Source organism: Mustela nigripes, chromosome 1 (assembly GCF_022355385.1).
Source record: "Mustela nigripes isolate SB6536 chromosome 1, MUSNIG.SB6536, whole genome shotgun sequence".
NCBI lineage: Eukaryota > Metazoa > Chordata > Mammalia > Carnivora > Mustelidae > Mustela > Mustela nigripes.
The window spans coordinates 74486908-74504822 of NC_081557.1; the positions used below are offsets into that span (position 1 = coordinate 74486908).

A 17915-nucleotide genomic window follows, 5' to 3' on the forward strand; every position below is an offset into this window, starting at 1 on the left:
TCCACAAAGTACAACACCTTTATTGTATATAGTGTATAATCTTTTTGTGAATTATGATATGAATATGGCAAGTGACTGAATTTAAGAATTAGGTAACTGGGACCATCATCAAAGAATCCTAGAACTGAGAGTTATCCTAAAGATTATTTAGTCCAGCCTTATTTTAACAGATTAGAAAATCAAGGTGGTAGAAAGTAAGTGACTCACCCAGCTAATTAGTGGTATGGATCATAGTAGAGGTAAATGCTGATCTAACTTAGATATATATTCAGATACATCAGGTGAAACTTATTGTCCTTGGCCATTCGATAGAGTCTAATAACTCAAATGGAGAGACATAATATAAAGAACATACCAGAGCAAAAGAAACCTTCAGCCCATCATGAGAAGTTAAGGCCTAGTGTGTACTTTAAAGTTTTCATAAGAAAAGTTGTTGCCTGAAAGTCAGCTTATGTGACAGTCAGTGAGCTGTTAGCAGATAGACCCAAGCCAAAGTTCTGTTAATAAATCTATGACCTTTGTAACCAAAGATCGTAGAATTAACCAGGCATTAGGGAAATATTCCTCTTAAGGTAACGGGTGTCTCAGATATACTAGAGAATTCTTATAGCTCGAGCTTTTATGTTGGATCCTATCCAAAGAGTTAAGAGTTTAGGAGCAGAGTAGCAATTGGTTACCAGCAAAGCAATAATGCAATGTGTATGATAGCAATACATTTACAACAAGAAAATACTAGAAAAATATTATTCTTGTAGCTCTCCTGAAACTTTGAGCCAGTTATCATTTAATACTGTAAGGCTCTAATGCATAAACATACACATGTGTACACATACGTGCTCACATGTGCACACACACACAAATGAACAATACTAATCTCTTAGCAACCTAGGGCATTTTGATGCCAAAGCAACAGTGTTGTATCCTGACAAGCTCTGTATATCTAATTGTGACATTATGGTAACTATGATTTCACACTATTTCTAAATTTGAAGTCCTAAAGAATGTACATTGTAGTACATGTTAACATAAGTAAGTATGTTTGAGACTACTAGACAGGCATGCCACAATATTCTTTAATTAAAATGTGCATGTGGTTAGTTTAATAACTGTATTATAATTGAGCAGTTAACATTAGGCAAAAAGAATGTATTCAGAAGACAGGATGTGATTATGACCTTTATATGTAAGCTGTACTTATGTATAACATTTTGGTGCAGCAGCATTAGTTGACATTTTTAATATTCTCCAGTTGCCCTTGTCATCATGTCAATAACGTGTTCTTCTTGTTTCAGAATGGCCTTGTTACTGGCTCACCAGAAATGTTTAAATTGAAATCTTGTATCCGACGAAAGACAGATTCAATTGACAAACGTTTCTGCTTTGACATAGAAGTAGTTGAAAGGTTTGAGGTTTTCTTTTCACTTTACACTTTTTAATAAGCTAAAGTATTTGTTTCTATGTTTAGATATAAATATGAAACAGCATACAAGTACTTTTCAGTCTTTAAAAACATTATGCATGTTTATTTCATTCTTTGGTGTATTTATTCAACAAATATATATTGTGTGATGCTTTCAAAAAATAAATCAGACAAAGGATACTAGCAAAAAGCAACATCACTCGAAGAATTTGGGGAATCAACATAAATGACTGTGTTAGGGATATATGGTGGACTTGAGTTCCCATCACTATGAATGATCCTGACAATATTGTTTACCACTCCTGGATGTCTTTTTGCGGACTTTTGAAGGCTGGCGGCCTTTGCTTCCAACGAGTAATAAGACACAGCTGGAAATGCCATAATTTTCCTTCAGCCGGTGAAACTCAGTACCTGCTCTGTGCAGAGCACCATTCTAGACATTCTCAGCCACAGGATATTGGGAAAGACATAAATGTACATGTGAGCTTATAACCTAGTAGGGATTTTTAGATCTGTATCTCTCTCTCTCTCTTTCTTTTATTTTTGGTTATCAATATATGAGGAACAGAACCTAAATAAGAATGGGTATACTTCTTGATCTCTCTTCTACTCCATGATCTATTCTTCTTCCCCTGCATTACTACCATACTTCTCTGAATATTCTAGCTTTATGTGGTACACTATATAGAATACATACTGTATATACTATTATATTCTATAGTTTTCATATATGTAGATTGTAACTACTTAGTAGAGCAACATCCCTGTTTTTTATGCTTTTTAAAAATTGTGTTAAATATTTTGGCACTATATTTTTAGATTTTATGTATCCATTTATTAAGTTTTCCTTTCTCTCCAAAAAAATCCTTTGTGATTTTTGCCTAGAGTATCATTAGATTTATTAATTAATTGATGGAGAGTTGAACTCTGAAGATTTTATATATTTTTAATATTTATTCTTGAGTATTTTCATTTTATTGCAGTTTTGAATAGAATTCATTAGTGTGTCTTTTTCCTAATGGTTGAGACTCCTGTATTGAAAGGCTATTAATCTTTTTTAATATATCAATCTATATCTGCATAGTTTTTGAGCTCCTTACCGATTTTAATAGTTTTGTGATAGGGACTTACAGATTTTCTATGCAGACAGACGCCAACACACTAGTGGTTTTTCTTTATTTCAGCACTTTTTAGTTCTGTAATCCTGGGGTACATGGTTAAGTTGTGCTTTGGTTGTCTCATCTGTAAAATAAGGATAAGTACCCACCTCAAAGGGCTCCTGTGATAATTAAATGAGATTTTTAAAAAAAGGAAACATTTATAACATAGCGCCCGACACATAATAAACAGCCAAAAAAAAATATTGTTATCTTATTATTTTTGTTGATGCTGGCTTAGATTCTCCAAGATCAAATGATCTTGATCTTCATATATGTTTTTCCTTTTCCTGTCATTCCAATGATCTGTTTTCCTGTTTTCACAAGAAATAATATGCTTTCAATACAGTTTTAAGTCATACCAGTTTTCAGTCACAAAATATTTAACTCAGGTTTCCTCCTCAGTGTACCTCTTCACAGAGTCCTCTGATTTCCTATTTAAATTTATTTTCTGGACAATCTGCACAATTAGCTAGGTTAATTGCTTCTGAATTTCATGTCTTTTTCTGTCTTACATTGCTTTCCTCCTTCCCTTTGCTTGCTCTTTCTCTCTTGAAGTACATCCTCAAGTAACTTACTCAGAATGGATATATGGGAAAGGATGTTTTTTAAATGAATTAATTTTAATATTGTGATCATGGTATAAACATCTTGGTTTAGTGTCTTTTTAATAATTCACTAATTACATTATGAAACTTGTCATATGAATATACTCATTGCAATTATTTTTGGTGACTAGATTGTACACATTGGGGTTATAATCTTAATCACTCTCATATTATAGAACATTTAGGTTGTTCTGAACTTTGGTGAATATAACTTTGTCATCTTTTTTTGGTCATTTCAGAGGAAATAGTTTGGAACTAGCCTCCTTCATGTAGTCATACCTAAAGCAATGATTTTACTACCTGCAGCCATTAGAATTAAGAAATATTTGTTTGTTTATATGTATATGTATATGTGTCCCCACAGTGATTTTTCTGAAAGGTAACTATAAATCAGTCTTATTTTACTTTTTTAAATTATTTTATCTTTTTTCTTTTTCCTTTTCTCTCTTTTCATTCTTTTTTCTTTTGGGTTTTTCTTCAAGTTTTACCTGTACTTTTAAGAGTAATAAGTGTGTAAAGATACAACAGGAATAAACTGAATATATAAAATATTTGTTTTTAAATAGGCATGGAATCATCACATTGCAGGCATTCTCAGAAGCTAATCGGAAACTCTGGCTCGAAGCCATGGATGGTAAAGAACCGGTAAGAATATGACACATTATATAATTTAGGTTTTATTCTTCTAATTACAAAGTACATCTGAAATTTTTTTTATGTTTGAAGTAGTATATTTGAAAATAATTAGTATAACAAATCAGAGTAGAGACTCTTACTGTTTTTCTAGTGTTGTCTTAATCATTTGCATAACTTTATAATTTCTTTCTCAGGGGGACTTCTAGATTTAAAATCCTAAAATTACTTTTTAACAAATTACTTATCACTAACCTGGCTGTGCTGATTGAATTATTTTATTCAGTTTATAATTGAGACCCCACGTGCTAAGCTTCGTGATCAGTGTGATTAGCATAGGTTCAGGTTAAGAAATAATTGTGTGGTCTATATCATTGCTTAAAGTCTCATGTGGTGGGGCCCCTGGGTAGCTCGGTCATTTAAGCATCTGACTCTTGATTTTGGCTCAGGTCATTATCTTAAGGTCTTGAAATTGTCATTATCTCAGGGTCTTGAGATCAAGCCCCACATTGGCCTCTTGCTCAGGGGAGAGTCTGCTTGGGATTCTTTCTCTCCCTCTGCCCCTCCCCCCCAATAAATAAATCTTTAAAAAAACAAGTTTGATTTGGTCAAACTGTCTTGTGGCTTGACATTTTTCCTTCTATCCACATCCCCACTGTTTTAATAGTTATTTCAATGTGGGCATGATAATTTACTTAAAATTATTAGGGAGGCTATGTAAAAAAGGGAATAAATCACTGATCACTGTCTGTTTCCTTTGTGAAGAACACTGCATGGATTGTTGGAGGAGCACACAGAGAAAATAGGAGGCCCTGTTCTGTCCCTTGAGAACTATCGTTTAGTTGGCAAAGAATCTGTGAACAAGCTTGTGCAGAGTACCTATGCAACAACACACCTAAAGTGTTGTCCCTAGACTTCGAGGCCATCCCTCCAACTACTACCAGTCCACAATATAATGAGTGCGGAAATTAAGATTAAAAATCTGGGCAATTTTATAGCAATTTGGAGAACTCATTTTACATCTATTGAGTTTAATAATAAAAATGCATCTATTCTTTGCATCTATTCTTTATAATGTTTATTATGTTTTACTTTATTATAACATAAAAATATCAGCCAATTACAAACTAAAAATTAAAACAAAATGACTAGACTCTTTGCCACTAAAAGTTGTGAGGTAAGCCGTGACCTAGAGCAAATTTAGGAGATGGTGTGACAGCTCAGATATAAGTTAGGGCTGTACATGTTGAGAACAAAACACTAAAGAGATAATTTGAGAAAGGAGTAATATGGTAAAATCCATCATGAGCTCCTTCCTGAAGAAAGGATACATACTGTGCATCATTTCAGGTAATAAAATAAGATATATATATAATCTGAAAGGGGTAGAACCTTGCTCAGGGCTGGACAGCCATAATGGAAAGAAAAGAAAACAAGGTAAGGTTGACAGGTAGGGAGTTGGCCCTATGGATACACCAGTTGCAGGATCTTGAAATCAAGATACTCCCCTTTGTGTATCATTGTACCATCATCGCCCTGCTTCTGTGCAGGGTCATTAACTGATAAGACTTCCTTTGTTTTTTTAGATTTACACGCTGCCTGCCATTATTAGCAAGAAAGAAGAAAGTAAGTTGTTTTAATAATTATTTAAAATTTTATCACAGTTTATTTTTAATTACAAAGGTATTATGTGGTATTACGAGTTAATTCTGAGGGTGCCTGGGTGGCTCAGTGGGTTAAGCCGCTGCCTTCGGCTCAGGTCATGATCTCAGGGTCCTGGGATCAAGTCCCGCATCGGGCTCTCTACTCAGCGGGGAGCCTGCTTCCTCCTCTCTCTCTCTGCCTACTTGTGATCTCTGCCTTCTCTCTCTCTCTGCCTACTGTGATCTCTTTCTATGTCTACTTGTGATCTCTCTCTGTCAAATAAATAAACAAAATCTTTAAAAAAAAAGTTAATTCTGAGAAAAAGTACCTTTGATTTTATGGTTAAACAAATTTAAAATTTTCATTCAAAGAAGTTTCTCATGTCAAAGCCACTAACTTCTCATGTTATAGTGACCAAAATTAATTTTTATTTGTTTAGTGTTTATTTACTTATAGGTATGTACTTTGCTTTATCCCAGAAGGAGATTTGAAGCAATTTATATTTATTTGATTTTTTTAAATGTTTTTAAGGGCAATAGAGAGTTTCTTTATTTTAGTTTCCCTGTTTCAGTGACTACACTGAAGACATGAATACTTTGTGCTCGTTTTAGGAGATTGTGCCCAAGATTGTGATGTATAAAGACATTGTCATATGACATGGGATATGTAGGAGAATCTTTGTCTCACTATAGAATTACCGAATCCTTAGTATTAAAGCAGTCTTAATAAGCACATTTTATGTGTTTTCCATCACATTCTAAATCCACTTAATCTAATCCACTTAATTGTCTGCCACATTCTTGCCACCCTTGGCAATTACCCTTGGTTATTTAAAGGTATTTTCTTTTTTATGTACTCTATATGGCCAGATTATTTGACATAAAAATTAGTTTGTATATTTGTTTCTAAGGTTATCTGTATATCTTCTAAAGCAATTTCAAGTTTTATTTGATTCAATTGACTTTCTCTCATGATGTCTAAATTTATTTTTAAAACAAGATTAATAATAATCCTGACTTTTAAATTGCTAACAGTGCAACTTAGAATGAAGTGAAGATAAAAACTAGGAAGGCACTCATTTGAAGGTCATAAATATTGAGTGTATGAGAGAGCCTATTATTTTAATGGAATGACATGCTTCCTAGCAATTCATTTCAGAAATTATCAAAAGAAAAAACATGATTTAAAGTATGCCTAAAGTTAAAGACTTAAAAAATTTTTTTCCAGTTTTTATTCTTACATTTCTTTATTGCAAATCAAGGAAAGTGACTAGTATAAAATCTTCCATTGCCCATTTATATCTAATCACAGAAATAATAACCAACAGATTAGTACCAAATGGTCATTCTAAGCAATTACCTAAAGAGCAATATATTATATAATTTGCATTTGAGTAGAGTTTGAAATGTGTTTTCTAATACTGGTTTCATTTTTCTTTTTTTTTTTTTTTTAATTTTATTTTTTTTAGTGTACCAGAATTCATTGTTTATGCACCATGCCCAATACTCCATACAATACGTGCCCTCCTTAATACCCACCACCAGGCTCACCCAACCCCTCACCCCTCCAAAACCCTCAGTTTGTTTCTCAGAGTCCGCAGTCTCTCATGGTTCACCCCCCGCTGCTGATTTCCCCCAAGTCACTTTTCCTTTCCTTCTCCTAATGTCCTCCATGTTATTCCTTATGTTCTACAAGTAAGTGAAGCCATATCATAATTGATTTTCTCTGCTTGACATTTCACTCAACATAATCTCCTCCAGTCCCATCCATGTTGATACAAAAGTTTGGTATTCATACTTTTTGTGGAGGCATAATATTCCATTGTTTATATGGACCATGTCTTCTGTATCCATTCATCTGCTGAAGGTCATCTTGGCTCTTTCCACAGTTTGGCGACTATGGCCACTGCTACTATGAACATTGGGGTACAGATGGCCCTTCTGTTCACTACATCTGTATCTTTGGGGTAAATACCCAGTAGTGCAATTGCAGGGTCATAGGGTAGCTCTATTTTTACTTTCTTAAGGAATCTTCATAGTTTTCCAAAGTGGCTGCCCCAACTTGCATTCCCACCAGCAGTGTAAGAGGGTTCCCCTTTCTCCACATCCTCTCCAACACTTGTTGTTTACTATCTTGTTTATTTTGGCCATTCTAACTGGTATAGGTGGTATCTCCGTGTGGTTTTGATTTGAATCTCCCTGATGGCTAATGATGAACATTTTTTCATGTGTCTGTTAGCCATTTGTATGTCTTCTTTGGAGACATGTCTTCTTTGTTCATGTCTTCTGCCCAATTTTATTTTGTAATTTTATTTTATTTTTCAGTGTTCCAAGATTCGTTATTTATGCACCACACCCAGTGCTCCATGTAGTGTGTGCTCTTCTTAATACCCACCACCAGGCTCACCCAACCCCCAACCCCCTCCCCTCCAAAACCCCCAGTTTGTTTCTCAGAGTCCACAGTCTCTCCTGGTTTGTCTCCCCCTCCGATCTCCCCCAACTCACTTCTCTTCTCCATCTCCCAAAGTCCTCCATATTCTATCCATTTTTGACATGATTATCTGTTCTTTTTGAGTGGTTCAATTTTTCATATATAGTATAAACTTCAAATGAACCTACTCAAGGATAAATCCTGAGAAAATAACTGAATCTATATTTAGTTTTGAGTGAGGCTTTAAATGGGGACATGGTTAAGTCACTGAGAATATATTTGATCTTTATTACATTTCTTGGAAGTAGGGTTTCTATCATAACTAGGAAATTTGAGTAAGAAAGTTATCACTTTGCTTTTCAGAGTCCATAGTCTCTCATGATTCACCTCCCCTTCCAATCTGAGGGGTTTGAAGTGGCGGGGGGGTGGGAGGTTGGGGGAACCAGGTGGTGGGTATTATAGAGGGCATGGATTGCATGGAGCACTGGGTGTGGTGAAAAAATAATGAATACTGTTATGCTGAAAATAAATAAATTTAATTAAAAAAAATAAAATATATACCCTTGGGGCGCCTGGGTGACTCAGTGGATTAAGCCGCTGCCTTCGGCTCAGGTCATGATCTCAGGGTCCTGGGATCGAGCCCCGAATCGGGCTCTCTGCTCGGCAGGGAGCCTGCTTCCCACTCTGACTCTGCCTGCCTCTCTGCCTACTTGTGCTCTCTCTCTCTGTCAAATAAAATAAATAATAAAAATAAAATAAAATAAAATACATACTCTTTAAAAAAAAAGAAAGTTATTACATGTACTCATGCTCTGATGGAGGGGGAATACACTTTTTAATGCCTTAAAGACTTCTAGAAATCTGCTTTCTTGTAGCCTTAGCCACCTGAAACATCACTATGCCACCATTTGTAATTATAAAATGGTATATTTCTCAGAAAAGTAGCTATTCTAGAGCCCATGTATTTGTGTCATTTCTCACATTTTGGCTTTTGGTATAGTGTTTTAGTATTCTACTTATTTCTCTGAGCAACTTGTGACAGAGCACTTGTCCCCTTTTTCTTAGTACTCAACACAGGCTTTTTCCATGAGGTATAAGTGCTCAGCACACATTTGCTCTTATTGTTGCTCTTAGTGCCAATAGGTTTTTATTGCCCAAGGGGAGATTTTGATCCTAGGAAAGAATATTCTAATTATGTTTGCTTTATTAATATGTAGTGCTTCAAGTTATAAATCTTAACCTTTTAACTTTTATTTTTATTATTTTATCTTAAACTATATTTTTTCTTACATCCTATTTTATATACAAATCTTATTTTATATATAAATGCCCTAATTTTTTAAAATGTCATTTTCACTTTGTTTTCATAAATTTGATAGAATTTCCCCACTTATACATTTAACCAATGAAGCTTTTCTTAGACATATCAAGATATAATTACGAAGCTTGTAAATCTTATTTTCCCACATGAAGCACTCTAATTAAAGGCCAGTTTCTGATTCTGGCTTAAATCTTCCTAAACTGGTGGAATCTTTTGTAATCTAGTAAATTGGCTTATAAATGCTGAGATTAATATCCCTTTAAGTATTCTAAACATTCTAAATAATTTATACACAAAATTGTGTAATGATTTCAAAAAGTCATACTATGTGGGCTTAAAGCTAACTTACCCAAAACCACACTTATTTCTGATTTTTCTTCCACATTCTTGGAAATTCAAATTTGCTCACCCGAGGAGAATATCTATTCTCTTGAAAAGACAAGACTATGTCATCAATAAAAAGAAATTCTGACTGATGTAGGCACAAGATTGAATGTACTTACAGAAATAAACTGTGGGGTGGACTTTTTTTTTTCCCCAATTTATGTGAGCAAGGTTCTTTAAACATTCCTCAATCCAACATACCATGAAGTTCTTTCCCTGAAATAACCTGCCTCTTAGATGAGTCAATGGGCTTTCCAGGTCCTCAGAATTTAATATTTTTGCATGTAATTTTAAATATTTTTCTACATCAAGGCCTAAAATGTGTTAGTGGAACTTTGAATCTCTTGCTCAGATTGTAATCTTAATTCTTACCTCTTTTATCATGTGTCTTATCAGTACACCACTATTTAGTGATTTAATAGCTTTAATAACTAATAGGATATACATGAACACTCAACAGTACTCTACACTCTAGCATATGGTTCACTTGAGAGCAGCATTGTGTTTTCTTTCTAGTGACATGCCTGGAATTGTATTTGTTTCGGTTCAAAATTATATTCCAGTGATAGTGAAGTTCTTGGACCTCGTTTTTAAGTCCTGAATTAATCATGTAAGCTCATCCTGTTAGTTCACAACAGCTTTGATCTTTATATTCACCCCTTCTAACATTTTTCTATATATCATCTTGTTTTGTTGAGATCTCTGTGTTCCTTTTTGACATTTGACTCCTCTCAAAAGTGAAGAATTATATCAATCTCCGTTTGTAACTTCTCTCTCAAATGGTATTTGAAAAAAGCACTAGTCTTGATTCATTTGATTCACCTTAGGAAGTGCATCTTTATAGCTTTGGTAATTGAGATGGATTCTGTTTATCTTAAAATACTCTAGTTATCTATCCTTTGGAAACTCAGTTTTGTGTGGGATATATTTGTATTTTTGAAATGATGAAGCTATTAATGAAACATGGAGATTGTAAATTTGTTTTGACTGTCAGCCATTAAAAGCAGTCATAATGTCTATGCTTTCATTAAAAATCCTCAAGGTAATAGAATAAAAACTATTTAGCATCCTAAAATAGGGCCATACTATGAAAATACAGGGAATATATGCCATAAAATAAAGAGTAAAGCTATTCTGTGGCTGTTGAATCATGAGACCGTCTTTACAAACCTAACATGAAAAAGTCTCAGTACTTTGTGGTTACTCTTACTTTACTGTTTTCAGAGTAGAGATGCTGCAAATGAGGCTACATATAATTCAATAAAGAAGGAAAGTTTGACACTTCTAAATGAAAAAACTACTAAGTACAAAAACTAAAGAACTGGTCAACAAATGCTTTTCTGGTTGTAAAATATGCTTACAGTATTTACAGTATTCTTTTCTTGAAATTCTAAGATGTTGGGACTTCATTTTGGGACTAACTTTGAGAATAGCAATGACTACCATCAATATTAAATATTATTCAGTTAAGAGTAGAATTAAACTATCGCTCAAGCTGTGCCATTAGGGATATTTTTTAAAGAGTAACATATCAATAGTGCCTGTCTTCAAAGAAACTAATTTTCTTTTCTTTCTTTCTTTCTTTCTTTTTTTTTTTTTGGTTTTATTAAGTCTTTTATTTTAATTCCAGTATAGTTAACATACAGTGTTATATTAGTTTCAGGTGTTCAATAGAGTGATTCAGCAGTTCTATACATTACTCAGTGTTCACCGTGGTAAATGTACTCTTTAATATCTATCACCTGTTTCACCCATCTCCCCAACTCCCTTCTGGCAACTAGCAGTTTGTTCTCTGTAGTTAAGATACATTTCTTGGTTTGGCTCTCTCTTTCTTTTATTGTTCTTCTGGACATTGTTCTTCTGTTTCTCTTTTTTCCTAAATGCCTCATATGAATAAAATCATATGGTATTTGTCTTTCTCCAACTGATTTATTTAGCTTAGCATTATACTCTCTAGCTCCATCCATGTCATTGTAAATGGAAAGATTTCATTATTTTTTAAGGATGAGTTATATATATACACGTGTGTGTGTGTGTGTGTGTGTGTGTGTGTGTGTGTATAATCATCTTTATTCATCCATCTTTCATTGGACACTTGGGGTGCTTCCGTAACTTGGTTATTATAAAAAAAATGCTGCAGTAAACATAAGGGTGCATGTATCCCTTTGAATTAGTGCCCTTTAAGTATTCTAAACTTTTTCCTCTGTTTGTTGTGATTCTTAAATTCCACATATGAGGGAAATCATATGGTGGTTTTTCTCTGATAGGTATTTCACTTAGCATTATACTCTGACTCCATCCATGTTGTTGCAAATGTCAAGATTTCACTCTTTCTTATGGATTAGTAATATTCTATTGTGTTTATATACCACAACTTCTTTATCCATTCATCTGTTGATGGACACTTGGACTGCTTCCGTAGTTTGGCTGTTATAAATAATGCTGCAATAAACATGGGACCTGGGTGCATATAGTCTTTTGAATTAGTGTTTTTGTATTTGGGGGGTAAATACCCAGTCGTGCAATTCCCAGATCATAGGGTATTCTGATTTTAATTATTTGAGGAATCTCCTTACCCTTCCACAGTGTCTACACCATGTTGCAGTCCCACCATCAGTGCATGAGGGTTCCTTTTTCCCCACATCCTCACCAACAGTTGTTCTTTCTTGTATTTTTTATTTTAGTCATTCTGACAAGGGCAAGGTGATACATCATTGTGGTTTTGACTTAAATTTATTTCCCTGATGATAAGGGATGTTGGGCATCTTTTCACTTGTCTGTTGACCATCTGTGCATCTTCTTTGGAGATAGTCTGTCCATGCCATCTGCCCATTTTTTAACTGGATTATTTAGTCTTTGGGTGTTGAGTTGCATCAGCTCTTTATTTATTTAGAATACTAACCCTCTATCAGATATGTTCTTAGCAAATATCTCCTCCTATTCAGTAGATTGTCCTTTAGTTTTGTTGGTTGTTGTCCTTTGCACTGCAGAACCTTTTGCTTTGATGTAATCCCAGTATTTTATTTTTGCTTTTATTTCCCTTGCCACCGAAGACAAATCCAAAAAATATTGTTACAGCTGATGTTGAAGAAATTACTGACTGTGCTCTCTTCTAGGATTTTTGTGGTTTTACGCCTCACATTTAGGTCCTTAGTCCATTTTGAGTTTATTTTTTGTATGGTGTAAGAAAGTGGTCCAGTTTCATTCGTTGGTATGTATCTGTCCAGTTTTTACAGCATCATTTATTGAAGATACTGTCTTTTTCCCATTACATATTCTTCCCTCCTTTTTTAAAGAGTAATTGATGATATATACATAGTTGTGGGTTTATTTCTGGGCTTTCTGTTCTGTTCTGTTGACCCACGTATTTGTTTTTGTGCCCGTACTGTACTGTTTTGATTAGTATGGCTTTGTAATATAATCTGAAGTATCAAATTGTGATATTTCCAGTTTTGTTATTTTTTCCAATAGATCTTTTGGCTAGTGGAGTTCTTTTGTGTTTCATACAACTTTTAGGATTCTTTGCTCTAGAGTTCTATGCAAAATACTGTTAAGGGGTGCCTGGGTAGCTCAGCTGGTTAAACATCTAACTCTTGCTTCCAGCTCAGGTCATGATCTCCTGGGTCCTGGGATTGAGCTGTGAGGCTTCACACTCAGTGGTGGTCTGCTTAAAGATTCTCTTAGTCTGTCCCTCCCTTTGCTTACTCTCTGCTTCTCTCAAACAAACAAACAAACAAATAAATAAATAAATGCTATTGGTATTCTGATAGGGATTGAATTAAATCTGTAGATTTGGATAGTATAGACACTTTAACAATATTTATTCTTCCAATCTGTGAGTGTGGATCTCTTTCCATTTATTTCTGTCATATTCAGTTTCTTTCATCAGTGTTTTATAGTTGTCCATGTATAGGTCTTTAACCTCTTTGGATAAGTTTATTTCTAACTATTTTATTATTTTTGTGCATTTGTAAGTAGATAGTTTTCTTAATTTCTCTTTCTGCTGTTATATTATTAATGCACAAAAATACACCAGATATCTATATATTGGTCTTGCATCCTGTCACCTTACTTAATTCATTTATCAGTTCTAGTAATTTGTTGATGAAGTGTTTAGGGTTTCTTTATGTACAGTGTTATGTCATCTGAAAATAATGAAAGTTTTATTTTTCCCTTACCAATCTGGCTGCCTTTTATTTCTTTTTGTTTTCTGATCACTGTGGCTAGGACTTCAGTACTACACTGAATAAAAGTGGTCAGAGTGGACTTCCTTGTTTTGTTCCTGACCTTACAGAAGAAGCTCTCAACTTTTCCTATCAAGTATGATGTTTGCTATAGGTTTTTCAGGAAAGGTCTTTATTATTTGAAGTATCTTCCCCCTAGACTTACTTTGTGGAGGGTTTGTATCATGAATGGATGTTATACTTTGTCATAGGCTTTTTCTGCATCTAATGAAATGATCATATGTTTTTATTGTTTTTCCTGTTGCTGTAATGTGTCATGTTGATTGGTTTGTGAATGTTGAACTAACCTTGTATCCTAGGAATAATTCCTATTTGATTGTGGTGAATAATTTTTTTAATGTTTTGTTGAGTTTGGTTTGCTAATATTCTGTTGAGGATTTTTGCATCTGTGTTGATTAGAGATATTGGCATGTAGTTCTTTAGTTCTTCCTTTTTAAAATTTTTTTTTGGTGGGATGTCTTAATCTGATTTTAGTACCCAGTAATCCTGGAGGCACAGAATGAATCTGAAAGTTTTCCTTCCTGTTTTATTTTTTGGAAATTTTGAAAAGAATAGGTATTAACTCTTCTTCTTCTTCTTCTTTTGTAATTTCATTTTATTTTTTTTCAGTGTTCCAAGATTCATTGTTTAGGCACCACTTCCAGTGCTCTATGCAATATGTGCCCTCCTTAATACACACCACCAGATTCACCCAAACCCCGAGCCCCCTCCCCTCCAAACCCTTAGTTAGTTTCTCAGAGTACACAGTCTTTCATGGTTCGTCTCCCCCTCCGATTTCCCCAACTCACGTCTCCTCTCCAACTCCCAGTGTCCTCTGTGTTATTCCTTATGCTCCACAAATAAGTGAAACCATATGATAATTGATTTTCTCTGTTTGATTTCTTTCACTCAGCATAATCTCCTTTTGTCCCGTCCATGTTGATACAAAAGATGGGTATTCATCTTTTCTGATGGAGGCATAATATTCCTTTGTATATATAGACCATATCTTCTTTATCCATTCCTTTGTTGCAGCAATGGCCACAATCACCAAACTGTGGTATTAACTCTTCTTAAGTGTTTGGTATAGTTTAGCTTTGAAGCCATCTGGTCCTGAACTTTTGTTTTTTGGGACTTTTTTGATTACTGATTCAATCTGTTTGCTGGTTATAAATCTGTTCAAATTTTCTTTCTGGTTCAGTTTTCATAGGATGTATATTTCTAGGAATTTGTCCATTTCTCCTACAATGTCCAATTTGTTGGCATATAATTTTTTATAATTTTCACTTGTTTGTATTTCTTATATTATCAGTTCTTATTCTCCTTTTTCATTTGTGATTTTATTTGTCCTTTCACTATCTGTCACTCTCTCTCTTTGATGAGTCTAGCTAGAGATTTATCAGTTTTGTTGATCTTTTCAAAGTACCAGTTCCTGGTTTCATTGATTCATTCTATTTTTTTTTTTTAATTTTAGTTCCTATTTGTATTTATTTCTGCTGTATTCGCTGTTATTTCCTTCTTTTTGCTGGCTTTGGGTGTTGTTTGGTCCTCTTTTTATAGCTCTTTTAGATATAAACGGTTGGTTTGTTTATTTGAGATTTTTCTTGCTTCTTGAGGTAGGCCTGTATTGCTAAATTTCACTCTTTGGATCACTTTCACTGCATCCCAAAGGTTCTCCACCATATGTTTACATTTTTATTCCTCTCCATGTAATTTTTTATTCTTCTTTTATGTCTTGGTTTATCCATTCATTGGTTAATAGCATGTTACCTAACCTCCATTATTTTTGCTCTTTCCAGATTTTTTTTCCTTGTCACTGATATCTTTTCTGATAGCATTGTGGTCAGAAAAGATGCATGGTATGACTTTAACATTTTTTAATTTGTTGAGTCTTGTTTGTGGCCCAATATGTGATGTATTCTGAATGTATTCCCTGGGCACTTGAAAAGAATGTGTATTCTACTCTTTTAGCATAGAATGTTCTGAATGTATCTGTGAAATCCATCTGGTCCAGTGTGTTATTCAAAGCCAGTGTTTTCATGTTGATTTTTCTATTTATATGATCTGTCCATTGATATAAAGTGGGAGTATTAAACCCCCCTACTATTAATGTATCAATTAGTTCTCTTATGTTTGTTATTAACTGTTTTATGTATTTGGGTACTCCCATGTTGGGTGCATAAATATTTAGAATTGTTGTATCCTCTTGTTGGATTGTTTTTTGTTTTGTTTGTTTTGATTTTTTTTTGTTATTATATAGTATCATTATTCTCTTGCTATTGTCTTTGTTTTAAAGTGTAATTCGTCTGATGTAAGTATAACTACTCTGGTCTCATTTTGACTTCCATTTGTATGAAATGTTTTTTCCAGCCCCTCACTTTCAATCTGCATGGGGCTTCAGTTCTGAAAGGAGTCTTTTGCAGGCAGCATATAGATGGGCTTGTTTTTCTACCCATTCCATCACCCTGTATCTTTTGATTGGAGCTTTTAGTCCACTTACTTTCAAAGTAATTTTTCTGTGATCCTTTCTTCTCTTGCTCTCTTTCACACTCTGCTGACTTTATTGATAAACTTGGATTTCTTTCTCTTTATTCTTTGTGTATCTGTTACTGTGTTTTGATTTTTGGTTATCATTAGGTTCATGTAGAACATCTTCTACATATAGCAGTTCATATTCAGTAGATGTCACTTAAGTAGAACTCATTCTTTCTTCTTACTGTCCCCCCCCCCCCCATGTTTCAGGTATATGACATATACCTGGTATATATCATAGGTATATATTCTTCTATTTTGTGAATTCTTTCACTGTTTTTTAAAGATATACATATTCTTACTGCCTTTGTGCTTCCTGCTTTTCATACTCCTACTTATGGTCTTCCCTTTCCACTCCATGTATTTCCTTAATATTTCTTATAGGGCTGGTTTAGTGGATGTGAACTGCTTCAGCTTTTGTTTGTCTGAGAAACTCTCTCTCCTATTCTGAATGATAGTCTTGCTGAAAAGAGTATTTTGGGCTGCATTTTTTTTTTTCTATTAACTCTTTGAATATATCATGCCACTCCCTTTTGTCCTCCAAAGTTTCTGCTGAAAAATCCACTGCAATCCCTTATGGCATTTCCCTAGTATGTAACTATCTTCTTTTCTCTTGTTCCTTTACAGTTCTTGATCAATAGTTTTTGCCATTTTAGTTACTTTGTGTCTTGGTGTTGATGTCCTTAGATTGATTTTTTGGGGGGGATATCTGCCTCCTGGATCCAGATATCTGTTTCCTTCCCCAGATTTGGAAACTTTTTGGCTATTTTTCTTCATATAAATTTTCTGATCCCTTTTATTGTTCTTCTGGAATTCCTATAATGGAAATGTTATTACACTTAATGAAGTCACTGAGTTCCCTAAGTGTGTTCTCATTTTGCATGATTTTTTTTTTCTTTCAGGTTGCTCATTCATTCCTGTTTCCTCTAGCCTGCTATTTTTTCCAACTAGTGTATTTTTAATTTCATTTGTTGTTGTCTTCATCTCTGATTTGTCCTTTTTTATCTCTTTGTTAAGTGTCTCACTTACAAAGTGAGTACATTCTCTACTCTTTTCTCAAGTAGAGTGAGTCTTTATGATCAGTACTTTAGATTCTCTGTCAGGAATTTTATTTTTACCCAGTTCTCTTAGGTCTTATACTGTCATTTTTGTCTCCCCCCCCCCCATTTGAGATATATTCCTCTGTCTTCTCATTTTTCCTAACTCTCTGTGTCTGTTTCTTTGTGTCAAGAAAGTCAGCTAGATCTCCTCCTCTTGAATGTAGCAGCCTTATGAAGAAGAGGTCCTATAGTGCCCTGCAGTACAGTTTCCCCTATTCCCCAGAGCCTGATGCTTCACGGAGTGTCTCCTATGTATGTTTCATGTGCTCTGCTGTTTTCTTCTGATGGCTTCTTCCTTCAGTCCAGTTTTCAACAGAGGCTTTCTTTTCTGTTGTGGGCAGCATTTTGTCCCTGGTGGGGATGTGGTATGCAGTTTTAACAAGGTGTACTCTGCTTATGAATGATACTTGTAGCTTCCAGAACCCTGGCATTCCTTGTGAGTGGATTGTGCAATTTTTTTTTT

The 17915-nt window shown here is 34.4% G+C and overlaps 1 protein-coding gene across 1 annotated transcript in view; it reads left to right on the forward strand.

The window, feature by feature from the left end:
- ARHGAP42 (Rho GTPase activating protein 42) overlaps positions 1-17915 on the forward strand; it is a 281486-nt gene that overhangs the window by 227850 nt on the left and 35721 nt on the right. Inside the window, exons 10-12 of the mRNA XM_059413285.1 lie at positions 1293-1402; positions 3752-3830; positions 5405-5444. Coding sequence (XP_059269268.1) covers positions 1293-1402; positions 3752-3830; positions 5405-5444 — 229 coding nt within the window. The remainder of the gene's footprint in view (positions 1-1292; positions 1403-3751; positions 3831-5404; positions 5445-17915) is intronic.